The following is a 14362-nucleotide window of genomic DNA, read 5'->3' as shown; positions in this document are numbered from 1 at the left end:
GAATAGTGAGTACAGCTCTGGAGTATAATACAGGATATAATTCAGGATCAGTGCAGGATAAGTAATGTATGTACACAGTGACCTCACCAGCAGAATAGTGAGTACAGCTTCGGGATATAATACAGGATATAACTCAGGATCAGTACAGGATAAGTAATGTAATGTATGTACACAGTGATCTCACCAGCAGAATAGTGAGTACAGCTTCGGATATAATACAGGATATAACTCAGGATCAGTACATGATAAGTAATGTAATGTATGTACACAGTGATCTCACCAGCAGAATAGTGAGTACAGCTTCGGGATATAATACAGGATATAACTCAGGATCAGTACAGGATCAGTAATGTATGTACACAGTGATCTCACCAGCAGAATAGTGAGTACAGCTCTGGAGTATAATACAGGATATAACTCAGGATCAGTACAGGAAAAGTAATGTAATGTATGTACACAGTGACCTCACCAGCAGAATAGGGAGTACAGCTATGGAGTATAATACAGGATATAACTCAGGATCAGTACAGGATAAGTAATGTAATGTATGTACACAGTGATCTCACCAGCAGAGTAGTGAGTACAGCTCTGGAGTCTGGCCACTAGAGGGAGCATCTTCCTGTGAGTCTGCTGAGTGTGGAGGAAGTCGTTTGCTGGATTGTTTGGTGTGTGTGCGCTCTGAGCTCTGCCGTGTCATCTGTGCCGGACAGCGTTCTTCCTTCCCCAGAGGGAGAGCGTGTGTTCAGGCATGAGCGAGGAGAGGAGAACCCCAACACCTGCCCCCCGAATCAGGTCCGCGGGGGGCAGGGGGAGCCAGCGACCAGGTGTGGAGGGACCAGCGTCACGAAGTGCATCAGAGGTCTCCGGGTTGAGGCGCTCTGCCAGGAGGTGCAGCGATGCATCTCCAGCCACCCCTGAACCCGTAGAGACAAAGAGCAGCCGCAAGGCTGGCCCTGCAAGTTGTGGGACTACAAGTGCAAGAAGTTCCGGAAGCACAGGTACTGTGACAACAAGGCCTGACAATGTGGACTGTGATACTCCTCCTGGAGCAAAGCTAAATGCCCACGGATGTGTGGAGGAGGATTGGGGGATGCCTAGGGCCCGGGAGTCTGGAGTCCCCCATAACTCTCGTGTGGCAGAACACATCCGTGGATATGAGGAAGCAAGGGGCAGCTTGTATAGGCTCCAGGAGGAGGTACGGGAAGCAAAAGCCCTGATGGAAACTGCGGCGAAACGACAGAAAGCTGAGCTGTCAGCCCGGATTAAACAGCTGAAAAATGAAATAAGGATACTGGAGAAGAAGAGAACTTTTATTTTAGAGAACAGCGGGCCATTTAGGGAAAAACTTTTAAATGAAGACCGCTTTCATACAATGGAGAGAGAGAAGCAGAGACGGCTGAGGGGGCTTCAGCCACGGGTGGAGGAGGAAGGAGACGCTGCGGAGGCCGATAATGTTGAGCCAAATCCACCCGGGGGTCTGCAACATCTGACCCCATACAGTGGGCTCCCTGCAGGGCAAGTGGCGATGTCATCTGGCCGTGGCTCTGGCGGTTCGGGGGATGAGAGCAGCACCAGTCACCAGGGAGGGGCACTGATGGCCCAGATCCAGCTCCTGGAGTCCCCAGGTCGCCTCCAGGACTTCACGTTTGGGGATGAGTTACCAGAGGAGGCACCTGGGGGAAGGAAAAAGAAGCTAAAGAAGACCAAGCTCCAGGAGCAGGTAACATTTGTATATACCCCCCTCCCTGAGCCCCCCGGACTGGCCGCAGGGTCAGCTCACTGTGTGAACCCCATTTCTCAGCCCAGCCTGAGTTCTGCTGTGGACTCAGTGCAGGAGAGTGGGGAGAGTATGGAGTCTAGTGTGGCGGTGAGCTCCATCGCTGTTTGTAGTAACAGTGGTGGAGCAGACAATGTATCGGCTGTGAGGTCGGACAGTGATATTTGCCCAGCGATGGGCATGGATGGCTCTGGCACATTGGGCTGCTCCCTAACGGGAGGGGGGGGTGGCTTTGTGCCAGAGTCAGCTGCGGGAGCTCCGGTGGCTCTGAGCGTTGGCACTGCTGTTCCTTTGGAGCAGCGGTGTCATCGTGAAAGAGCTGCTGGGGCCAAGATGTCTTCGCCTCCCAGAAAGACTGGACTAAAACCTTTATTTTGTATTGGCGCCGCTTATCCAGAACAGCGGCGCCCAGGAGCAGAAAACTCCAGTACTGATGAGGCGGAGGGTACCAGTAAAAACAGGGCTGGGGCCACTAATAAACAGGCTAGGCAGGCTTCCCGGTCCTTGTATAAAGGACCGGTGGCCTGTCCTGTGGTGGTGGCTCCAGCTCTGGTACCCAGTGATGCTGATGGTACACTATCTGCACCAGAACGCACCGGTCCAGCCAGTATGAATGAGGAGGTTAATGTTGGAGTGAATTGTAGTATGGGCTGTAGCACGGGTGGAGTTATGGGGGGCACATCAGCTAAAACAGGCAATAATGGTGTGAGTATGGATTATGTGGAGGAGGGTGGTGAAGGGGCACAGATTGGTGGTGGGGATGTAGGGCCTGGTCCAGTTGCACCCCCAGCGGTGGCAGCACCGGTACGCAGCTACGCAAATGTCACCGCTGGGGGGAGGGGGGCACCTTCCTCGTCTTCTGGCTCTGGGGGGGGGGCAATTTGCAGCAGCGTCTCCTGGGGGCCTTAAGGAGAGGGGAGAGATCAATCACTATAGAGGGTAGGGAGGTTGATCTATCCTTTTGGATAGAAAGACATGGTCTTTCAGCCTTCCGAGAGGAAAGAGGGGGGGATACTGTGTGGTCCCTCCCAACAGCCGGGCCAGGTGGTCTCCGAAGGAATGTGGTCCGGCTGAGGTGGAGAGGCAGTGATACATGTCCTCCAAGATCTAAAGTTGTTGAGCTTCTGCTGAAGTTGGGCTTTAAGGCAGCTGACATCTACGCCTTGATACATCCTTATGGTACCCCTGAGTTCAATATCAGCTTTGTTCGGCCAGGGGGGCTTGAGCTCTTCTGGTCGAATTATGAGCTGGTAAAGAATGAGCCCGGCTGGCGAGACTTTGCCATTCAGGCGGTGTCTCGCCAAAACAATGTCAAGAAAGTGACCGTTTTAACCCGTAACGAATCACTTTCTTGTATTGACATCATGACGTGGCTAGGTCGGTATGGAGAGGTGGTGGAGGTCCCAAAAAACAACAGGGATGAATATGGCATCTGGTCAGGGGCCTGGACGTTTATGGTCAAGCTTAAGCTTTCAGGAAACACCGTTACCCATATACCATCTGCGACCTTCCTCGGAAGGGATCGTATCCAGATCTTCTACCAGGGTCAGCCGAAGCTCTGTCACAGATGTGGTGACCCCACACATTTTAGTGCCAATTGCACTGTGCAGAAGTGCACTCTGTGTGGGGAAATAGGCCATCTCGCTGCATCTTGTGCAGAGATTAGGTGTCACCTGTGTGGTGACTTAGGTCACCCATTCAGTCGCTGCCCTCGTTCCTTTGTCAACGCGGTTGTTGCCCCAGTGGGGGTAAGCCATGAGGTGAACTCTGCTGGGGGATGGCTGGCGGGGATGAAGGGGTGCAAGGGCCAGGGAAGAAAAGTAAGCAGAAGACGCCTGCCCAACTGAGGCGTCTCAAGAAGCGTCAAAGGGATAGGGAGATTCGGGAGTCACAGGAGCATCAGCCAGCTGAGGTGGCTTCTGATCCTGTCCCTGCGACCAGTGTTACTGCTGAGGCCCTGGGGGATAGTGAACTGGATGAGGAGACTGGAAGGATCCACAAAGAGGAGGATACTGTCTCCTCGCTGTCCTCCCATGGTGAGAGCGCGGATGAGGACAGAGGGAGATGGGCAGAAACCAAGCGGGGTACTCGGAGGAATAAGAAAAAGGGAGATTTAAAATCTTCTCCCACCCGCCAGATGCCAAAGGAAGGTACAACTGACCCCCCTCTGATTGGTCTCTCCAACCGGTTCCGAGCCCTCCGACATTTCCTCTTCGGAGGAGGAGGCTGGGGGTGAGGTTCCGGATGTTGCGGTGGGGCCCACAGGGGACCCTGAGTCCTCTCTCCCTGGGGAACCTATGTCTTCAGGGGGGGGGACTGGCTCAGTCAGGGGACGAGGAAAATGTAAATAAAGGGAAAATGGACACATCCATCTCACTAAAAAGGGGTAAACCATCATCTAATGAGGAGGGTGGTGGGGTGGATGGGAAGGATTGTGGGAAAAAGAAAGCTGTCTAACTCAATCACCCTTGATGGCGGCACCCTCTCCGTTGACTCTGGCATCCATTAATGTTGCCAGCATAAAGTCAGATACGGCTCGATTTGCGGCCTATGATTTTTTTGCCCCTATTAATGCTGATATTTTATTTTTGCAAGAGACCAGGCTAACAGATATGTCATCTATCTACAAGGCTAAAAGAGAGTGGAGGAATGGGCCCTCCTACTGGTCTCTTGGGGCCGAGCCGTATAGCGGAGTGGCGGTCCTTTTTACCGCAGCGGTAGAATGCCGACGGGTTATCGAGTTAGAAATGGGGAGGTGCCTGATCTTAGATGTCCTCATGAAGGGACAAGAACTTCGCCTTATTAACATCTACGGCCCACAGTCTAAGTGGGACCGGAAGTGTCTCTTTATGAGGATCAAGCCCTATCTTTTTACAAGTCGGCAGGTGGTCTTTGGAGGGGACTTTAATGCTGTCACGAGGCTCCAAGACAGGGGAGGTGCCAGAGACAAGCTGACTTATGATAGCGTCGCCCTAAATAGCATAGCGAGTGAGGCTCGCCTGGTGGATGTCCACATCCGGCACACCCCAGGCCACGCGGGATTCACCTATCATAGGGGTAGTTGTAGGTCTAGGATAGATAGGTTTTATTTAAAGGAGGAAGCCGTCTCTTCAGCAGTGTCTGTTGTTGAGGTGGAGTTCTCCGATCACTGTTTAATTTTGTTTTCTCTGAATGTTACAGAGACCCCCCGGATGGGCAGAGGCTATTGGAAGCTGAATTCGTCTCTCTTGGAAGAAGCGGAGATAAGACAGTCCTTTGAGGATTTTCTTCAGAGCCAGGTACCATTGCTGGGCCTTTGTAGCAGTAAGTCAGAGTGGTGGGAGATCTTCAAAAAAAGGGTTGCGAGATTCTTCCGCCAGCTCTCAGGCCTCAGAAGCCTAAACAGGTACCGTTTGTACCAGGGCCTGAGGAAGAAACTTGAGCACCTTGTCTCGACTGGAGGTAGTCGTGATGATATCTCCAGAGTGAAATCCTTGCTGATGAGGTGTCAGTACGATAGGCACGCATCTTTGGTTTTTGAGAGGGATTACAGGAAGTACTGCTCGCCCGACCCTTACAGAAACTGCAAGATGTCAGTGAATAGTAAGGTAGTCTCAGGACTGATTGATAGTACGGGATCCTTGAAAAGGTCCAGATCAGGGATCTTGGAGGTCGTCAGATCCTTTTACTCGCACCTCTTGGGAAGGAAGGATCTAGATCGAGATAAGGTATCAGCTTTCTTGGCTGAAACCGTCCCTGAACTAGGAGTAGACCCCTCTCTTGACGTTTTGACAGAGATGATCGGGGAAGAGGAAGTCAGGATGGCTATTGATGGACTTGCCCTCAAGAAGTCACCCGGTCCGGATGGCTTAACATCTGAGTTCTATAAGACCTTTAAGGACACTTTGGTTCCCCTGTTGACCGAGGTATTTAATGAGTGTCTATCCTCGGGCACTCTGCCAAAGTCAATGAGGAGGTCAGCGCTGATCATCCTGTCAAAGGGTAAAGACCCGTTCCACATTGAGAATTGGCGTCCCATAGCGCTTCTCAATGAGGACCGAAAGATTCTGGCAAAAGTGCTGTTTAACCGGCTGGTGGAGTTTGCACCCCGGCTCCTTTCGGGGGCTCAGCATTGCTCTGTTCCGGGCCGCAGTACATTTAGTGCTGTGCTCAGTGTCCGAGAGGCTGTGGAGCAGGGTAGGGCTGGCCACTGGAAGGGGTACTTGCTGTCCTTGGATCAGGCAAAAGCGTTTGATCGGGTTAACCATGAGTACCTCTGGTCTGTTCTTTTGAGATATGGCCTGCCGGGGGGGTTTGTTGATTGGCTTAAGACCTTGTACGCAGGGGCAGAGAGTTTCCCGCTTGTGAATGGTTGGATTGGCCGCTCTTTTGAGGTTGGGTATGGTGTCCGTCAGGGTTGTCCTTTGAGCCCGTTGCTGTACGTGTTTGCAATTGATCCTTTCCTTAGGAGGATTGATTGTGGACCGTTGGCGGGGGTGAGAATGGACCTGGCGGTGCCGGATTTGGCTCTGAGGGCGGTAGCGTATGCTGATGATGTCACCGTGTTTGTCTCCTCACAAGAGGAAGGCCAATGGGTGATGTCAGAGGTGGACCGCTACTCGGAGGCATCCGGGTCCAAGATCAACCGGGATAAGTGCGAGAGTCTCTGGCTGGGAGGGGGAGATCCTAATTTTGATCTCCCGGACGCCCTTCCAGAGCCCCAGGAATCTGCAAAAGTTCTCGGCATCGAATTTGGCCAAGGGGATTACCCCAAACAAAACTGGGACAGCAGGCTTAAGATCGCCGCTCAGAAGGTGGATCAGTGGAAGTGTTGGTCTTTGACCCTCCGGGAAAGGGTTAACCTGATCAAAACATTCCTGCTCCCTTTACTGATATACCTGGGCAGTGTATGCATGTTGCCAGAACCTCTTTGGACCCGGGTCTACAGTGTGTTCTTCCAAATGTTATGGGGGAACAGACTGAACCTAGTGAAGAGGGAGGTTACTTACCGTACAAGGAGACTAGGGGGGTTGTGTATGGTCAACCCTGTGGTATTCCTAGTGAATACCTTTCTTAAGACCAATATAGCAAACCTCTGGTCAGAGAGGGCTCCTCCGTGGGTATCCTCCTGTAGGGGATGGTTTTGGCCTTTCTTCCAGGAATGGGAGACAGGAGGGCAAGTCAAGGATGTTCGCACACCACACAGGCATCTCCCGGCTTATGCTACCCCGGTTCTGAAGGTTATTCGTCGTGGGGTCTGGGGATGGGGGAGATTAGGACTCTGTCGAGGAAATTCCTTGACAAGAGGGTCCTGTCTTCTCATTTCCAGAGGCCATTGGCGCTCAAGGACTGCCCAAGTCGGGATCTGGAGGTGGGTTTAGAGCTTTTGAATTCTATCAGGATCCCCTTGAAGTTTTGGGACTTGACTTGGCGCTGCTTCCATGGGAAACTGTGTGTGAGAGACAATCTGAAGTGCAGGAGCTCTGATGACCGGGGATGTCCCCGCGAAGAGTGTGGAGGCATGCTGGAAAGCATGGAGCATTTTCTGCTTCATTGTCCCTTTAACACAGAGGTTTACACCAGGGTGGGCGCTTCCATTGGTTGGCCTCGGCTGGCCAGTCTCTCCTATGCGGAATGGGCCTATGGGGCATTCAGAAACCTTGGAGGCTGGGACCGGTGCACTTTATTCCTAGTCAGCTCAGTGGTTAGGTACTACACGTGGAACGCACGGTGTTTAGTGTCGACGCAGCGTAAAATCCTCCCTGTGGATGTGGTGGTTAGGAACATTCTCGGTGACCTGGTGAAGGTGCGTTCTCTGGAGTACGAGAGGCTGGGTGCTGGCAGGGCCTCTCGTCTGTGGAGGGGCTCTGCCTTTAAAGTGCCTTAGCCTGTTGTCTCCCCCTGGTGGTGGGCTGATGCTGGCACCTTAGTCTTTTTGTTTTGAGCAGTTGGTTTATGGTAATATAGGGCTTGCAGGCGCTGAACTTGAGCTTTAGGGGTTTGTTGTTTGGCTTATATTGTTATATGTATTTGTTATTGTATTTATTGTTGTAGTCTATTTGTATACTTATATATTGTTATATTTTATGTAATGTATATATTGTATATATTGTGTGATGCCACCTGGGGATTGGGTTTAGTTTAGGTTGGGTGGTGGGTTAAAAAGGGGGGAGGGGGTTTGTATGGGACTTTTATATATACAGAAAATCCTGGACTGGTTCATGGACGTCTGGTAACATGTACTGGGGGCATGGGATGCGGGACCAGCTCAGGGCCAAAAAAAAAATAAAATTAAAAAAAAAGTGGTGTTATTTTGTTTGTGTTGGTTTTTATTATTTTGTATATATTATTATTATTGTTGTTGTTGTTATTATTTTGGTATATTACTGGTATTGGGTTTTTGGTATTGCAACTGGGCCAGGAAATTCACATTTAGTATTAGTGTATATTAGTGTATATAGTTTATTAGTATGGTATGGGTATTATGGGTATTATAGGAATATGTCTTTTGTAAATATTGTATATATTTGTTTGTGTGCAGGAATGAGTGTGGGGTGGACCGGTGTTGTATTTTATGCTATGGTGTTGGTTTTATGATCGTTATATTGATATGTTCTGTCGGATATGATATGTTTATGTTTTGTAATTTTTTTATTGTAATGTTTGAAATTTTAATAAAAGATCTACAGGATATAACTCAGGATCAGTACAGGATAAGTAATGTATGTACACAGTGATCTCACCAGCAGAATAGTGAGTACAGCTCTGGAGTATAATACAGGATATAACTCAGGATCTGTACAGGATAAGTAATGTAATGTATATACACAGTGACCTCACCAGCAGAATAGTGAGTACAGCTCTGGGGTATAATACAGGATATAACTCAGGATCAGTACAGGATAAGTAATGTAATGTATGTACACAGTGACCTCACCAGCAGAATAGTGAGTACAGCTCTGGAGTATAATACAGGATATAACTCAGGATCAGTACAGGATAAGTAATGTAATGTATATACACAGTGACCTCACCAGCAGAATAGTGAGTACAGCTCTGGGGTATAATACAGGATATAACTCAGGATCAGTACAGGATAAGTAATGTAATGTATGTACACAGTGACCTCACCAGCAGAATAGTGAGTACAGCTCTGGAGTATAATACAGGATATAACTCAGGATCAGTACAGGATAAGTAATGTAATGTATGTACACAGTGACCTCACCAGCAGAATAGTGAGTACAGCTCTGGAGTATAATACAGGATATAACTCAGGATCAGTACAGGATAAGTAATGTAATGTATGTACACAGTGACCTCACCAGCAGAATAGTGAGTACAGCTCTGGAGTATAATACAGGATATAACCTGTGGAATGTTTCTGTATGTCCTGGTGACTGTGCTGCTGTAAGATGTTCTTATTTCTTGCACAGTTTCTTATCTTACTTTATAAGACTTTTTCCTTTCCTCAGAAGTTTGCGCAGAGACTTCTATATCTCCCGTCACTCTCAGGATCTGCAGGAAGCTTTGGAGGAAGAAGAGAAGATGCAGCAGCAGCTCCAGGCGACGACGCGTGAAATGGAAAGATTAAGTGAAGCGGGGAGCTCAGAGTCCTGGTAATCCGCTCGCCTGTCTCTTATAGGATTGATTCCTTGCTGAGGTTATTATCATTATTAGGGGGAATTATGTATCCACAGCTTTAATCCTCAGCACAGTCCATAACACCCTCCATTTGTGCCGTGGGCCCCGATAGTCTTAGCTACTTCTACTTTTCAATAATTCAATGTTTGGTTTAATAGAAATCATCTTTTCATGCGCTTCCGGTTGAGCTTTTGCTTTTTTACATAGTAACAGATCTGAAGAAGTAGAGCTGCAGTATAAAGCATGGTGAAAGGCAGCATCTGATGAGAGGGGAGACTTAGAGTTTAGGTTCTCTCCCTTTAATAGAGTGCACTGAATATGAAGTCACAGATCAAAGTTAAAGAGGTCTTCCGAGACTTTTGGTTCTTTGACTGTAGGACGGGGCAGGAAAGTCAGTTTAGTTACTAATATGATTGGTGGCCGCTATGGAATCTTTCTTTTCCCCTGAAGTTCATTTTCTGCAGCTGAGTGTTGTCACGTACCTTTCCCAGCTTGCTGTGCGACCCGAGACAATAAATCACAAGTCAGGTGCTGAAAGGGGTGTGGCTGGTGTGAGTGTGAGTGAAGCCGCCCCCTGATGGCGTTACTGGTGTACATGGGCATTCATTGTCACACAGATTCACAGCTTGTGTGTCAGCTGATCAGAGTGTGGCTGAGCTGCAATAGGTGGGGCGACCGATTGTGTGGGAGGAAAATAAGACACCTCCCACCTTGAAAAAAAGGATCCTGGGGATTGTAGTCTGAGGGAGGACACGGAAACAGGAAGAAGCCAGTTCCCAAACACAAGCGCAGATCCTTGGTAGGCATGTCCATTACTATATAATATAATGTATATTGGATAACCCCTTTAATCTCTGAGCAATGCTGCAGTGTAAAGTATATGATAGACATAATAACCTGTGGGTTACAGATCAGATTCTGGTGATTCTGCCTTAGTCCCTCATGTCCTGTTCTGCAGTGAAGTCTTGGAAGCTCGACTGAAGGAATCTGAGGATCTCTTGTCCACTTATTGTCAGGAGGAAAAGGCTCTGGTGGAGGAAGTGAGAATCCTGAAGACGGATCTGGAGAAGTCACAATCTGCACTGGAACAGGCGACGGGCGAGCATCAGACAGGTAGGTAACATGGGGCGAGGACTGTAGGGGGTCATGCGGGTGAGATGTGGGGTGCCTATCACTGTAGGGGGTCTCGGGTGGGTGATATCGTTGGGGTGACAGACTGTAGGGGTCTCGGGCGGCTGACATACATTGGGTGAGGACTGTAGGGGGTCTCTGGTAGGTGACCTCACCCAATGTATGTCAGATACATTGGGTGAGGACTGTAGGGGGTCTCTGGTAGGTGACCTCACCCAATGTATGTCAGATACATTGGGTGAGGACTGTAGGGGGTCTCTGGTAGGTGACCTCACCCAATGTATGTCAGATACATTGGGTGAGGACTGTAGGGGGTCTCTGGGTGATATCGTTGGGGTGACAGACTGTAGGGGTCTCGGGTGGCTGACCTACATTGGGTGAGGACTGTAGGGGGTCTCTGGTAGGTGATATTGTTGGGGTGAAAGACTGTAGGGGTCTCGGGCGGGTGACATACATTGGGTGAGGACTTTAGGGGGTCTCTGGGTGATATCGTTGGGGTGACAGACTGTAGGGGTCTCGGGCGGCTGACATACATTGGGTGAGGACTGTAGGGGGTCTCTGGGTGATATCGTTGGGGTGACAGACTGTAGGGGTCTCGGGCGGGTGACATACATTGGGTGAGGACTTTAGGGGGTCTCTGGGTGATATCGTTGGGGTGACAGACTGTAGGGGTCTCGGGCGGCTGACATACATTGGGTGAGGACTGTAGGGGGTCTCTGGGTGATATCGTTGGGGTGACAGACTGTAGGGGTCTCGGGTGGCTGACCTACATTGGGTGAGGACTGTAGGGGGTCTCTGGTAGGTGATATTGTTGGGGTGAAAGACTGTAGGGGTCTCGGGCGGGTGACATACATTGGGTGAGGACTTTAGGGGGTCTCTGGGTGATATCATTGGGGTGACAGACTGTAGGGGTCTCGGGCGGCTGACATACATTGGGTGAGGACTGTAGGGGGTCTCTGGGTGATATCGTTGGGGTGACAGACTGTAGGGGTCTCGGGCGGGTGACATACATTGGGTGAGGACTTTAGGGGGTCTCTGGTAGGTGATATCGTTGGGGTGACAGACTGTAGGGGTCTCGGGCGGCTGACATACATTGGGTGAGGACTGTAGGGGGTCTCTGGTAGGTGATATTGTTGGGGGGGACACTGTAGACATCATCTTCTTACATACAGGATTTTTTCACCCTCTCAGTGGAGTCGGAGCTCCTCTCCCTGCAGAATGGACTCAGCGCCCAGAGTTACCCGGCACAGGGTGAGGCCGCCCGGGTGCTCAGCGCCTGTATACAGGAGATGGCCTCCCTAAATCTTATACCAGGAAAACGTCTGAAGAGATGAGGTCAAATCCCCTCAGAAGGTAAGAGAAGGCCGGAGACGTGTTTAGAATCTGGGGTCTGATTTTGACGGGTAAAAGTGTTTCCCCTTCGCCCTTCGCTTTTTTCGGGGTTCAGTATTATATTTATTATATTATTACGTCCCTTTCAATGTAGTGTGGAGGTTTTCATCATGATTCTTCCTAATGTTATTTATTTCCTTTGTCTCCAGTGTCGGTCATTTTGCGCCATTGTGTCGGCATTCTCCTGCGGTCTCCTGGACCTGACTGATTGGGGTTTTATTTTTTATTAAAAATTTTTTATTTATTTCTGTGATCAGTGAAAATACACGAAATGTGAATCTTGGGACAAATCTCCTTGTGACCCAGAACCTTCCTGCAGGGGGCGCACAAGGCTAAACAACTTCATTACAGCTGGAGGCTCCTTCTTATGAAACACTTGTATAATGAAGGAGTTGATGGTAAAGCTGATCTTGTCGCTGATCATGTGTTATTGGGATCAGTCCCTTTCTCTATCATCACGGTGTAAAATGATGTATATAAACGTTTTCCTTGTGTCATAAAAATGGACGTCATATACTGTATTGTGTTTACTGCTCCTCCTATAGTTGTCTTGGTAAAGAAGGTGAAAATACTAAGTAATAATGGGGAATAGAATGTGCGCTGCAACGATATGATTACGTATGTATTTAAAAACAGCGCTGCAGTGTAAAGTACAAGATCTGTATAGTGTGTATATATATAGGCTGCAGTATATAGTATAAGAGATCCGTATAGTTTATATATAGGCTGCAGTATATAGTATAAGAGATCAGTATAGTGTGTATATATAGGCTGCAGTATATAGTATAAGAGATCTGTATAGTGTGTATATATAGGCTGCAGTATATAGTATAAGATCTGTATAGTTTATATATAGGCTGCAGTGTATAGTATGAGATCTGTATAGTGTGTGTATATATAGGCTGCAGTATATAGTATAAGATCTGTATAGTGTGTATATATAGGCTGCAGTATATAGTATAAGATCTGTATAGTGTATATATATATATAGGCTGCAGTATATAGTATAAGATCTGTATAGTGTATATATAGGCTGCAGTATATAGTATAAGAGATCTGTATAGTGTGTGTATATATAGGCTGCAGTATATAGTATAAGAGATCTGTATAGTGTATATATAGGCTGCAGTATATAGTATAAGAGATCTGTATAGTGTATATATAGGCTGCAGTATATAGTATAAGAGATCTGTATAGTGTATATATAGGCTGCAGTATATAGTATAAGAGATCTGTATAGTGTATATATAGGCTGCAGTATATAGTATAAGAGATCTGTATAGTGTATATATAGGCTGCAGTATATAGTATAAGATCTGTATAGTGTATATATAGGCTGCAGTATATAGTATAAGAGATCTGTATAGTGTGTGTATATATAGGCTGCAGTATATAGTATAAGAGATCTGTATAGTGTATATATAGGCTGCAGTATATAGTATAAGAGATCTGTATAGTGTATAGTATATATAGGCTGCAGTATATAGTATAAGAGATCTGTATAGTGTGTGTATATATAGGCTGCAGTATATAGTATAAGAGATCTGTATAGTGTATATATAGGCTGCAGTATATAGTATAAGAGATCTGTATAGTGTATATATAGGCTGCAGTATATAGTATAAGATCTGTATAGTGTATATATAGGCTGCAGTATATAGTATAAGAGATCTGTATAGTGTATATATAGGCTGCAGTATATAGTATAAGAGATCTGTATAGTGTATATATAGGCTGCAGTATATAGTATAAGAGATCTGTATAGTGTATATATAGGCTGCAGTATATAGTATAAGAGATCCGTATAGTTTATATATAGGCTGCAGTATATAGTATAAGAGATCCGTATAGTTTATATATAGGCTGCAGTATAAAGTCACATAGTTAGTATGGTTGAAAAAAGACATATGTCCATCAAGTCCAACCAGGGAATTGAAGTGAAGGGTGTAAGGGGATAAGGGAAAGGGATGTAGTTTTATAATTCTGCATAAGCATTAATCTTATTTTGTTCCATGAATGTATCTAACCCTGTTTTAAAGCTGTTAATTGTTCCTGCTGTGACCAGTTCCTGAGGTAGACTGTTCCATAAATTCACAGTCCTCACGGTAAAGAAGGCGTGTCGCCCCTTTAGACTAAACCTTTTCTTCTCCAGACGGAGGGAGTGCCCCCTCGTCCTTTGGGGGGGTTTAACCTGGAACAGTTTTTCTCCATATTTTTTGTATGGGCCATTTATATACTTATATACGTTTATCATATCCCCCCTTATACGTCTCTTCTCAAGACTAAACAATTGTAACTCCTTTAATCGCTCCTCATAGCTAAGATGTTCCAGGCCCCATATTAGTTTAGTCGCGCGTCTCTGCACCCTTTCCAGCTCCACAGTGTCCCTTTTATGGACTGTGCCCAAAACTGAACAGCATATTCCAGGTAAGGCCGTAC

At 47.5% G+C, this 14362-nt stretch overlaps 1 protein-coding gene across 4 annotated transcripts in view; it reads left to right on the top strand.

The window, feature by feature from the left end:
* Nucleotides 1-12494, top strand: part of LOC130348029 (tropomyosin-like) — a 38648-nt gene extending 26154 nt beyond the window's left edge. For 2 of the 4 annotated variants that reach the window (XM_056554700.1, XM_056554703.1), the window contains exons 4-7: nt 9232-9375; nt 10359-10513; nt 11723-11884; nt 12073-12468. In XM_056554700.1, the coding sequence (XP_056410675.1) occupies nt 9232-9375; nt 10359-10513; nt 11723-11865 (442 nt within the window). In that variant the 3' untranslated portion in view covers nt 11866-11884; nt 12073-12468. Of the gene's footprint in view, nt 1-9231; nt 9376-10358; nt 10514-11722; nt 11885-12072 lie in introns of all 4 variants that reach the window. The other 2 variants (XM_056554701.1, XM_056554702.1) reach the window with 2 other exon arrangements.
* Nucleotides 12495-14362: the final 1868 nt, after the last annotated feature.

Source organism: Hyla sarda, unplaced genomic scaffold (assembly GCF_029499605.1).
Source record: "Hyla sarda isolate aHylSar1 unplaced genomic scaffold, aHylSar1.hap1 scaffold_863, whole genome shotgun sequence".
Classification (NCBI taxonomy): Eukaryota; Metazoa; Chordata; class Amphibia; order Anura; family Hylidae; genus Hyla; species Hyla sarda.
This window is presented reverse-complemented; position numbering and strand designations above follow the sequence as displayed.